General features: G+C 43.4%; 2 protein-coding genes across 4 annotated transcripts; both read right to left on the bottom strand.

The window, feature by feature from the left end:
- Positions 1-542: 542 nt before the first annotated feature.
- LOC141375808 (E3 ubiquitin-protein ligase RBBP6-like) lies at positions 543-3,683 on the bottom strand. 2 transcript variants are annotated; one of them, XM_073910745.1, is made up of 7 exons: positions 1,979-3,683; positions 1,689-1,785; positions 1,510-1,585; positions 1,275-1,363; positions 1,138-1,198; positions 896-1,035; positions 543-800 (listed from the first exon to the last, which is right to left on the bottom strand). In XM_073910745.1, the coding sequence occupies exons 1-7, from the start codon at positions 2,136-2,138 to the stop codon at positions 626-628; spliced, it is 798 nt and encodes a 265-aa protein (XP_073766846.1). In that variant the 5' UTR covers positions 2,139-3,683; the 3' UTR covers positions 543-625. The 2 variants fall into 2 exon arrangements, with proteins under 2 accessions (XP_073766846.1, XP_073766847.1); XM_073910746.1 differs by lacking the exon at positions 1,138-1,198.
- A 286-nt stretch (positions 3,684-3,969) lies between these two features.
- On the bottom strand, positions 3,970-8,416 carry LOC141375827 (E3 ubiquitin-protein ligase RBBP6-like). Of its 2 annotated transcripts, XM_073910795.1 has the most exons (7): positions 6,690-7,241; positions 6,400-6,496; positions 6,221-6,296; positions 5,986-6,074; positions 5,849-5,909; positions 5,607-5,746; positions 3,970-5,511 (listed from the first exon to the last, which is right to left on the bottom strand). In XM_073910795.1, exons 1-7 carry the CDS (start codon positions 6,847-6,849, stop codon positions 5,337-5,339), a joined length of 798 nt encoding a protein of 265 aa, XP_073766896.1. In that variant the 5' UTR covers positions 6,850-7,241; the 3' UTR covers positions 3,970-5,336. The 2 variants fall into 2 exon arrangements, with proteins under 2 accessions (XP_073766896.1, XP_073766897.1); XM_073910796.1 differs by lacking the exon at positions 5,849-5,909 and having other exon boundaries at positions 5,250-5,511; positions 6,690-8,416.
- Positions 8,417-9,832: the final 1,416 nt, after the last annotated feature.

The following is a 9,832-nucleotide window of genomic DNA, read 5'->3' as shown; positions in this document are numbered from 1 at the left end:
GCTCACTTCTGGACAGAGGGGGTGTAGACTTGCAGCTAGTGCCGATAAGTGGTGCAGACGCTGAGGCTGTTCTGTATGCGAGTGTTGAGGTTTTGAAACATCAGCTGACAGCGTGTAGGTAGAGAGTAGCAGGTTCTGGGAGTAGATGAGCTTGTCACCGGTGTAGACTTTGACCGACTTGTGAAGTTACTCACAAGACCTCCGCTTATGGGACATTACCATTCAAATGAAACGTTTCCAGCAGAATATGACGCTTCAAAAAACTCCATCGGCACTGGTAACTATGAAAAACACGACTGAGCACTAATAGTGTACTCAACACTTTACACTGACATTTGAAGGATCACCTGACATTAAAGACTGAAGTAAGAACGCTGAAAAAAACCCATCAGATTTTAGCCCAGAAGAGTTTCTCTTTTCCTAAATTAAAGCAAAACTTCATGATATTGTGTTTATGAATTCATTCGTGTGTGTGTGTGTGTGTGTGTGTATGTGTGTGTTGCACTGCTGGAGTGAAGGTTAACCAGTCCACACAGTTCATGCGGCTATAATCTTTATTATCTTTTATTAATAAACTATGTACAATATTTACACGTCGGCTCCAGGTCTCTTGGATGAAGGTCTCTCAGCGACGTGGTCTCTTCTGGTCGCCGCGCGTCTCTGGTGAAGATGGGGAGCGGGACCGTTTCCCTCCGGCGTCCCGGACCGAAGATGCCGCACCTGCTGAGGACGAGGAGGGCAAAGGCTCGGTCTGGCAGGAGAAGGACGGCCTCTTTCTCTTCTCAGCAGCATAGGCCTCACTGAACAGATCGAGCGCAAACACACACAAGCAGACATCATGTGAGATTTGGACAAACACTAGAACATGCGGCTATGCCAAGTACAGTTTACTCACGCGTCTATGATGGGAATGACGTATCGGCCGCTGCCGTCTATCATGACTCCCTTTCGGTCTGGGTCGTCCACCTCCAACAGGAAGCTGCGGGGAATCCCTGTGCTCTTCCGGATGCGCTTGTGCGGCGCGGAGCGGCTGCCCTGTGAATTGAGGAGTGACAGTCAAACTCTGAGCAAACAATCTGACTGATGAGGACAAGAGCTCAAGTTCACAGCAACCGTGAGCTTGGAAAACCCAGTTACCACATTAGTGGGGCAGTGCCTAATGTGGTGTCCCGGGATCCCAAGCAGCCTCATGGCCTCACTAGTGAACATCAGAACCATGAGAATCAGCTCAGACATCTCTCACAAAGCAAACCTGTCAGTGTCTGAACGCTCACCTGCTGGAGTAGTAGCACAGGCTGGACTGGTACATCACCGCTTTCAGCTTGTCCTCCTCTGACGCCTTTGCCTCAGCCAGATTCTCAGTCTGATTCACAGGCATTTGCACATTTGAATCTTTTTCACCCTCAACCCTTCAAACAATCTCAAATCTCCCTAAGAAGCTGAGTGCGTGTGCGTATATTGTGTGCTTTACATTGCGTTTTGCTATTGTGCTATTCATTTGTTCAATACCTTCAACAACTGCTCCAGTGAGAGGAGTGAAGGATCAGCTCTAGGTGAAGGTTCACGCCAGCGTCCAGCTTGATGTCTGCAAAACAAAGGAGCTTGTGTGACTAAAACACCAGGGACAGACCAGGAGTCTTCATATAACATCTAACAGAGGACGCGTGTGCTCATTTCACAGCACTCACCCAACAAATCTTCTGTTTGAGGACTTCAGTCCCGCCGCAGGGATCCGTCTGATGATGACCGACGTGTTTTTAGGGATGAGAGCATCATCTGTGTATTCTGACAGCAAAATAAAATCAGAATCAGCACATAATTATGGAGCACGGTATACTTTGAGAGCCATTAGCCTTTTAAAACAGCCAAAACATCCCTACATGTCAGCATCAGCACCACCTTACAGCTTCCAGAAGTGTCTGATGTAACGCATCTAATGTTAGCGTAGAACAGTTGAAGTGTCTTTTCCTCAACTCACCTTCATCAGTCTGGGCGTTGCTGATCTTCAGCTGGCAGAACTTCAGCCTCTTGCTCCTCATGATCTGCCGCTTCAGCTCCCCCGCGCTGATGTTGAGGCCTTCAAACTGGAGCGAGTCGTAGGTGAGTCGACTCTGGAACCTGTAGTGAACACAAGACATACTGAACACAAACACAAAGCACAGCGTAATAAAAAGGGTCAAACCTGAGTGATGGGAACAGCAGGCGATCAATCGACGTATCCAACGATCAATAATATCGATAATCTGGAAAAATTGTCACGGAGGACGCAGAGATCAGATGCCAATCGACACAGCGAGATTCAAACAACACCCACAGGACGGTTGTCATGGATGCTGATGATGAACACGTGACGCATGCGCTGTACAACTTCCGGCAATATTATCATTATTGATATTAATTTTATTGATAGTAGTAGTAAAATCATTGCGATAAGTATAATAAAATAAACAGCAGAACAGTTGGCCATCTCTGAATAATACACAGCGACGTTTCCCTGCACGAACGATTCAGGCCTTCGCCAAGAAGACTCGGGTGAGTCGATGATTCAGGGATTGATTCAACTGTCCGTTCATCCTATTGGCTTCTTTGGCTGAATGAATCGTTCAATGCTTTACTCAAATAAAGCGGCCTCTTGCTGCCACCTATTGGGGGTTTGCTTTTTTGTTTTCAAAAGTACTTTGACACTTTTTTAAAGGCACCTTTAAGTTCATTTTTGCACAAAAGCTCGTCTCTGTGCGTTCCAAATGGTTTGAAATTTCCTTAGCACATGGTTTTCTTGATGCGTTTGAAATTTTCAATGTAAATCCACTCGTACTTGCATTTGATCTTTATTATGCCTTAAAATCAAAACTATACTAAAGGTGTCTTATCCAAATGCAGATTTTCATTCAAAACGTTATGACAGAACCATATTACTTTACAGTGGCCCATGGATATATATATATATATGTGTGTGTGTGTGTGTGTGTGTGTTGCTTGTTTCTTATTTACCCATGCAGTGACTTTTAGGCATAAATACTATGTAGGCTTGCTAAAGGGTTGCATGAGAAATGTCATCATCGTGAGAGCTTGACTTTTTTTTTGTCGCTGCCTTTAGTTGTGGTGAAATGAGATGCATCATGTCGTTTATCTGTTTGTGCAGTCTGTACCTTCATTTCTGAATCGTGTGGCATCGTACTTGAAGCCAAGTCATTTAGCCCAAGGCATAGTTGTCTTAGAATGAGTAGTTTGCTGATCAAATTCCACATTTTGATGAGGCAAAACACATCTTGGATGTTTTAATTACTATTTTAGGTGAAAAACAAAACAATGAGATTTGTGTAAAATCTAAAGTTAACCAAGTCCAGCCCGCCATCTTGTCCTGCCTCTCAGTTCTCTTAAGCCTTGGGCCGGCTCTGTGAAGTGGCCTCTTTTGGGCTCATCATTGAAGACCGGACGAGCTGCAACATTTCGTTCTGCCAGGTTCTGGGAGTAGATGAGCATGTCATCGCTCTAGACTATGGTCAACTTGTGAAGTTACTCATACACCTCCGCTCATGGCATATTACCATTAAAATGAAGCTTTTCCAGCAGAATATGACGCTCTAAAAAAAAAAACTCCATCGGCACTGGTAACTATGAAAAACACGACTGAGCACTAATGGTACACTCAACAATTTACACTGACATTTGAAGGATCACCTGACATTAAAGACTGACGTAAGAACGCTGGAGGAACATCAAATTTTAACACGGAAGAGTTTTTTTTGTCTCTCTCAAATTAAAGCAATATTTCTTAATCTTGTTGTTTTTTGTTTTTTTTTACTGTACAGTTGCCCCAGGTGTTTATCAGGTGTGATGCCTGCTCATCTGACCTTTGACCTCGGCACTCAACTGCTGCCAGTTTTCTTTCAATGCCATGAGATTTCTGAATTCTACATGCAGGAACCGATGCATTCCTTTTTTTTCCTTTTTTTTTTTTAAACAAAACAGATATGGCAGACACGGCCAAACATTGAAACTTTGGAGGGCATTGAGGGGAAAAAAAAGCACAATATCATCAAGGGGAATAAAAGGTTTGATCAAAGCGTGCGTTTACACACGTTCATTTAAATATGGACAAAACCAACATTGGGTTAATTTTGTTATTAGATTTAAAATGCACGGACCCTATTTGACCCAGTGTTCATATATACATATGTTTTTATGAATGAATATTTTTGCATATAAAAGATAATAAAAGACTGACTAGACAGATTAGATAGTTTAATAGACAGATTGACACGTGTAGTCATTCGTTCCTGTGTATTTGATGACTAGCTTCCAGCAGTATCTGGCTGCAGACTTGCATGCAATCTGAGACACAAAGCACTCAGCGGAGCTAGTGAGGTCACTGTGAGAGGCGGGGTTAGGGGTGCACACTCACTGACAGCCTAGATTTAGCCTGGTTTTAACCAAGCCGTCTATTAGACTTTTAACCCTTATGTATTGTTCATATTGTTCAAGTGGCTGTTTTTGCCCCCAATGACCTCCATTATAACTAAACTTGTTTTAATTGCAAAGCCATGACACCAGATAGTAACTCATTCTTTATTGTTGGTGGTTTCCCTGTTGGGATGAGATAAAATGAGTCATTTTTACTTTTGATGGTCAGTTGGCACCTTTAAACACCCCAAAAAAATGCTTGCTGGGATGGTACCAAGAGGCTGTGCTCACTTCTGGACAGAGGGGGTGTAGACTTGCAGCTAGTGCCGATAAGTGGTGCAGACGCTGAGGCTGTTCTGTATGCGAGTGTTGAGGTTTTGAAACATCAGCTGACAGCGTGTAGGTAGAGAGTAGCAGGTTCTGGGAGTAGATGAGCTTGTCACCGGTGTAGACTTTGACCGACTTGTGAAGTTACTCACAAGACCTCCGCTTATGGGACATTACCATTCAAATGAAACGTTTCCAGCAGAATATGACGCTTCAAAAAACTCCATCGGCACTGGTAACTATGAAAAACACGACTGAGCACTAATAGTGTACTCAACACTTTACACTGACATTTGAAGGATCACCTGACATTAAAGACTGAAGTAAGAACGCTGAAAAAAACCCATCAGATTTTAGCCCAGAAGAGTTTCTCTTTTCCTAAATTAAAGCAAAACTTCATGATATTGTGTTTATGAATTCATTCGTGTGTGTGTGTGTGTGTGTGTGTGTGTGTGTGTGTGTGTGTGTGTATGTGTGTGTTGCACTGCTGGAGTGAAGGTTAACCAGTCCACACAGTTCATGCGGCTATAATCTTTATTATCTTTTATTAATAAACTATGTACAATATTTACACGTCGGCTCCAGGTCTCTTGGATGAAGGTCTCTCAGCAACGTGGTCTCTTCTGGTCGCCGCGCGTCTCTGGTGAAGATGGGGAGCGGGACCGTTTCTCTCCGGCGTCCCGGACCGAAGATGCCGCACCTGCTGAGGACGAGGAGGGCAAAGGCTCGGTCTGGCAGGAGAAGGACGGCCTCTTTCTCTTCTCAGCAGCATAGGCCTCACTGAACAGATCGAGCGCAAACACACACAAGCAGACATCATGTGAGATTTGGACAAACACTAGAACATGCGGCTATGCCAAGTACAGTTTACTCACGCGTCTATGATGGGAATGACGTATCGGCCGCTGCCGTCTATCATGACTCCCTTTCGGTCTGGGTCGTCCACCTCCAACAGGAAGCTGCGGGGAATCCCTGTGCTCTTCCGGATGCGCTTGTGCGGCGCGGAGCGGCTGCCCTGTGAATTGAGGAGTGACAGTCAAACTCTGAGCAAACAATCTGACTGATGAGGACAAGAGCTCAAGTTCACAGCAACCGTGAGCTTGGAAAACCCAGTTACCACATTAGTGGGGCAGTGCCTAATGTGGTGTCCCGGGATCCCAAGCAGCCTCATGGCCTCACTAGTGAACATCAGAACCATGAGAATCAGCTCAGACATCTCTCACAAAGCAAACCTGTCAGTGTCTGAACGCTCACCTGCTGGAGTAGTAGCACAGGCTGGACTGGTACATCACCGCTTTCAGCTTGTCCTCCTCTGACGCCTTTGCCTCAGCCAGATTCTCAGTCTGTTTCACAGGCATTTGCACATTTGAATCTTTTTCACCCTCAACCCTTCAAACAATCTCAAATCTCCCTAAGAAGCTGAGTGCGTGTGCGTATATTGTGTGCTTTACATTGCGTTTTGCTATTGTGCTATTCATTTGTTCAATACCTTCAACAACTGCTCCAGTGAGAGGAGTGAAGGATCAGCTCTAGGTGAAGGTTCACGCCAGCGTCCAGCTTGATGTCTGCAAAACAAAGGAGCTTGTGTGACTAAAACACCAGGGACAGACCAGGAGTCTTCATATAACATCTAACAGAGGACGCGTGTGCTCATTTCACAGCACTTACCCAACAAATCTTCTGTTTGAGGACTTCAGTCCCGCCGCAGGGATCCGTCTGATGATGACCGACGTGTTTTTAGGGATGAGAGCATCATCTGTGTATTCTGACAGCAAAATAAAATCAGAATCAGCACATAATTATGGAGCACGGTATACTTTGAGAGCCATTAGCCTTTTAAAACAGCCAAAACATCCCTACATGTCAGCATCAGCACCACCTTACAGCTTCCAGAAGTGTCTGATGTAACGCATCTAATGTTAGCGTAGAACAGTTGAAGTGTCTTTTCCTCAACTCACCTTCATCAGTCTGGGCGTTGCTGATCTTCAGCTGGCAGAACTTCAGCCTCTTGCTCCTCATGATCTGCCGCTTCAGCTCCCCCGCGCTGATGTTGAGGCCTTCAAACTGGAGCGAGTCGTAGGTGAGTCGACTCTGGAACCTGTAGTGAACACAAGACATACTGAACACAAACACAAAGCACAGCGTAATAAAAAGGGTCAAACCTGAGTGATGGGAACAGCAGGCGATCAATCGACGTATCCAACGATCAATAATATCGATAATCTGGAAAAATTGTCACGGAGGACGCAGAGATCAGATGCCAATCGACACAGCGAGATTCAAACAACACCCACAGGACGGTTGTCATGGATGCTGATGATGAACACGTGACGCATGCGCTGTACAACTTCCGGCAATATTATCATTACTAATATTAATTTTATTGATAGTAGTAGTAAAATCATTGCGATAAGTATAATAAAATAAACAGCAGAACAGTTGGCCATCTCTGAATAATACACAGCGACGTTTCCCTGCACGAACGATTCAGGCCTTCGCCAAGAAGACTCGGGTGAGTCGATGATTCAGGGATTGATTCAACTGTCCGTTCATCCTATTGGCTTCTTTGGCTGAATGAATCGTTCAATGCTTTACTCAAATAAAGCGGCCTCTTGCTGCCACCTATTGGGGGTTTGCTTTTTTGTTTTCAAAAGTACTTTGACACTTTTTTAAAGGCACCTTTAAGTTCATTTTTGCACAAAAGCTCGTCTCTGTGCGTTCCGAATGGTTTGAAATTTCCTTAGCACATGGTTTTCTTGATGCGTTTGAAATTTTCAATGTAAATCCACTCGTACTTGCATTTGATCTTTATTATGCCTTAAAATCAAAACTATACTAAAGGTGTCTTATCCAAATGCAGATTTTCATTCAAAACGTTATGACAGAACCATATTACTTTACAGTGGCCCATGGATATATATATATATATATATGTGTGTGTGTGTGTGTGTTGCTTGTTTCTTATTTACCCATGCAGTGACTTTTAGGCATAAATACTATGTAGGCTTGCTAAAGGGTTGCATGAGAAATGTCATCATCGTGAGAGCTTGACTTTTTTTTTGTCGCTGCCTTTAGTTGTGGTGAAATGAGATGCATCATGTCGTTTATCTGTTTGTGCAGTCTGTACCTTCATTTCTGAATCGTGTGGCATCGTACTTGAAGCCAAGTCATTTAGCCCAAGGCATAGTTGTCTTAGAATGAGTAGTTTGCTGATCAAATTCCACATTTTGATGAGGCAAAACACATCTTGGATGTTTTAATTACTATTTTAGGTGAAAAACAAAACAATGAGATTTGTGTAAAATCTAAAGTTAACCAAGTCCAGCCCGCCATCTTGTCCTGCCTCTCAGTTCTCTTAAGCCTTGGGCCGGCTCTGTGAAGTGGCCTCTTTTGGGCTCATCATTGAAGACCGGACGAGCTGCAACATTTCGTTCTGCCAGGTTCTGGGAGTAGATGAGCATGTCATCGCTCTAGACTATGGTCAACTTGTGAAGTTACTCATACACCTCCGCTCATGGCATATTACCATTAAAATGAAACTTTTCCAGCAGAATATGACGCTCTAAAAAAAAAAACTCCATCGGCACTGGTAACTATGAAAAACACGACTGAGCACTAATGGTACACTCAACAATTTACACTGACATTTGAAGGATCACCTGACATTAAAGACTGACGTAAGAACGCTGGAGGAACATCAAATTTTAACACGGAAGAGTTTTTTTTGTCTCTCTCAAATTAAAGCAATATTTCTTAATCTTGTTGTTTTTTTTTTTTTTTTTACTGTACAGTTGCCCCAGGTGTTTATCAGGTGTGATGCCTGCTCATCTGACCTTTGACCTCGGCACTCAACTGCTGCCAGTTTTCTTTCAATGCCATGAGATTTCTGAATTCTACATGCAGGAACCGATGCATTCCTTTTTTTTCCTTTTTTTTTTTTAAACAAAACAGATATGGCAGACACGGCCAAACATTGAAACTTTGGAGGGCATTGAGGGGAAAAAAAAGCACAATATCATCAAGGGGAATAAAAGGTTTGATCAAAGCGTGCGTTTACACACGTTCATTTAAATATGGACAAAACCAACATTGGGTTATTTTTGTTATTAGATTTAAAATGCACGGACCCTATTTGACCCAGTGTTCATATATACATATGTTTTTATGAATGAATATTTTTGCATATAAAAGATAATAAAAGACTGACTAGACAGATTAGATAGTTTAATAGACAGATTGACACGTGTAGTCATTCGTTCCTGTGTATTTGATGACTAGCTTCCAGCAGTATCTGGCTGCAGACTTGCATGCAATCTGAGACACAAAGCACTCAGCGGAGCTAGTGAGGTCACTGTGAGAGGCGGGGTTAGGGGTGCACACTCACTGACAGCCTAGATTTAGCCTGGTTTTAACCAAGCCGTCTATTAGACTTTTAACCCTTATGTATTGTTCATATTGTTCAAGTGGCTGTTTTTGCCCCCAATGACCTCCATTATAACTAAACTTGTTTTAATTGCAAAGCCATGACACCAGATAGTAACTCATTCTTTATTGTTGGTGGTTTCCCTGTTGGGATGAGATAAAATGAGTCATTTTTACTTTTGATGGTCAGTTGGCACCTTTAAACACCCCAAAAAAATGCTTGCTGGGATGGTACCAAGAGGCTGTGCTCACTTCTGGACAGAGGGGGTGTAGACTTGCAGCTAGTGCCGATAAGTGGTGCAGACGCTGAGGCTGTTCTGTATGCGAGTGTTGAGGTTTTGAAACATCAGCTGACAGCGTGTAGGTAGAGAGTAGCAGGTTCTGGGAGTAGATGAGCTTGTCACCGGTGTAGACTTTGACCGACTTGTGAAGTTACTCACAGGACCTCCGCTTATGGGACATTACCATTCAAATGAAACGTTTCCAGCAGAATATGACGCTTCAAAAAACTCCATCGGCACTGGTAACTATGAAAAACACGACTGAGCACTAATAGTGTACTCAACACTTTACACTGACATTTGAAGGATCACCTGACATTAAAGACTGAAGTAAGAACGCTGAAAAAAACCCATCAGATTTTAGCCCAGAAGAGTTTCTCTTTTCCTAAATTAAAGCA

The sequence above is a fragment of the Danio rerio genome, chromosome 8 (genome assembly GCF_049306965.1).
Source record: "Danio rerio strain Tuebingen ecotype United States chromosome 8, GRCz12tu, whole genome shotgun sequence".
In the NCBI taxonomy this organism is placed as follows: Eukaryota; Metazoa; Chordata; class Actinopteri; order Cypriniformes; family Danionidae; genus Danio; species Danio rerio.
Note: the sequence above shows the minus strand (reverse complement) of the source record. Positions and strands in the feature narration are given on the sequence as shown.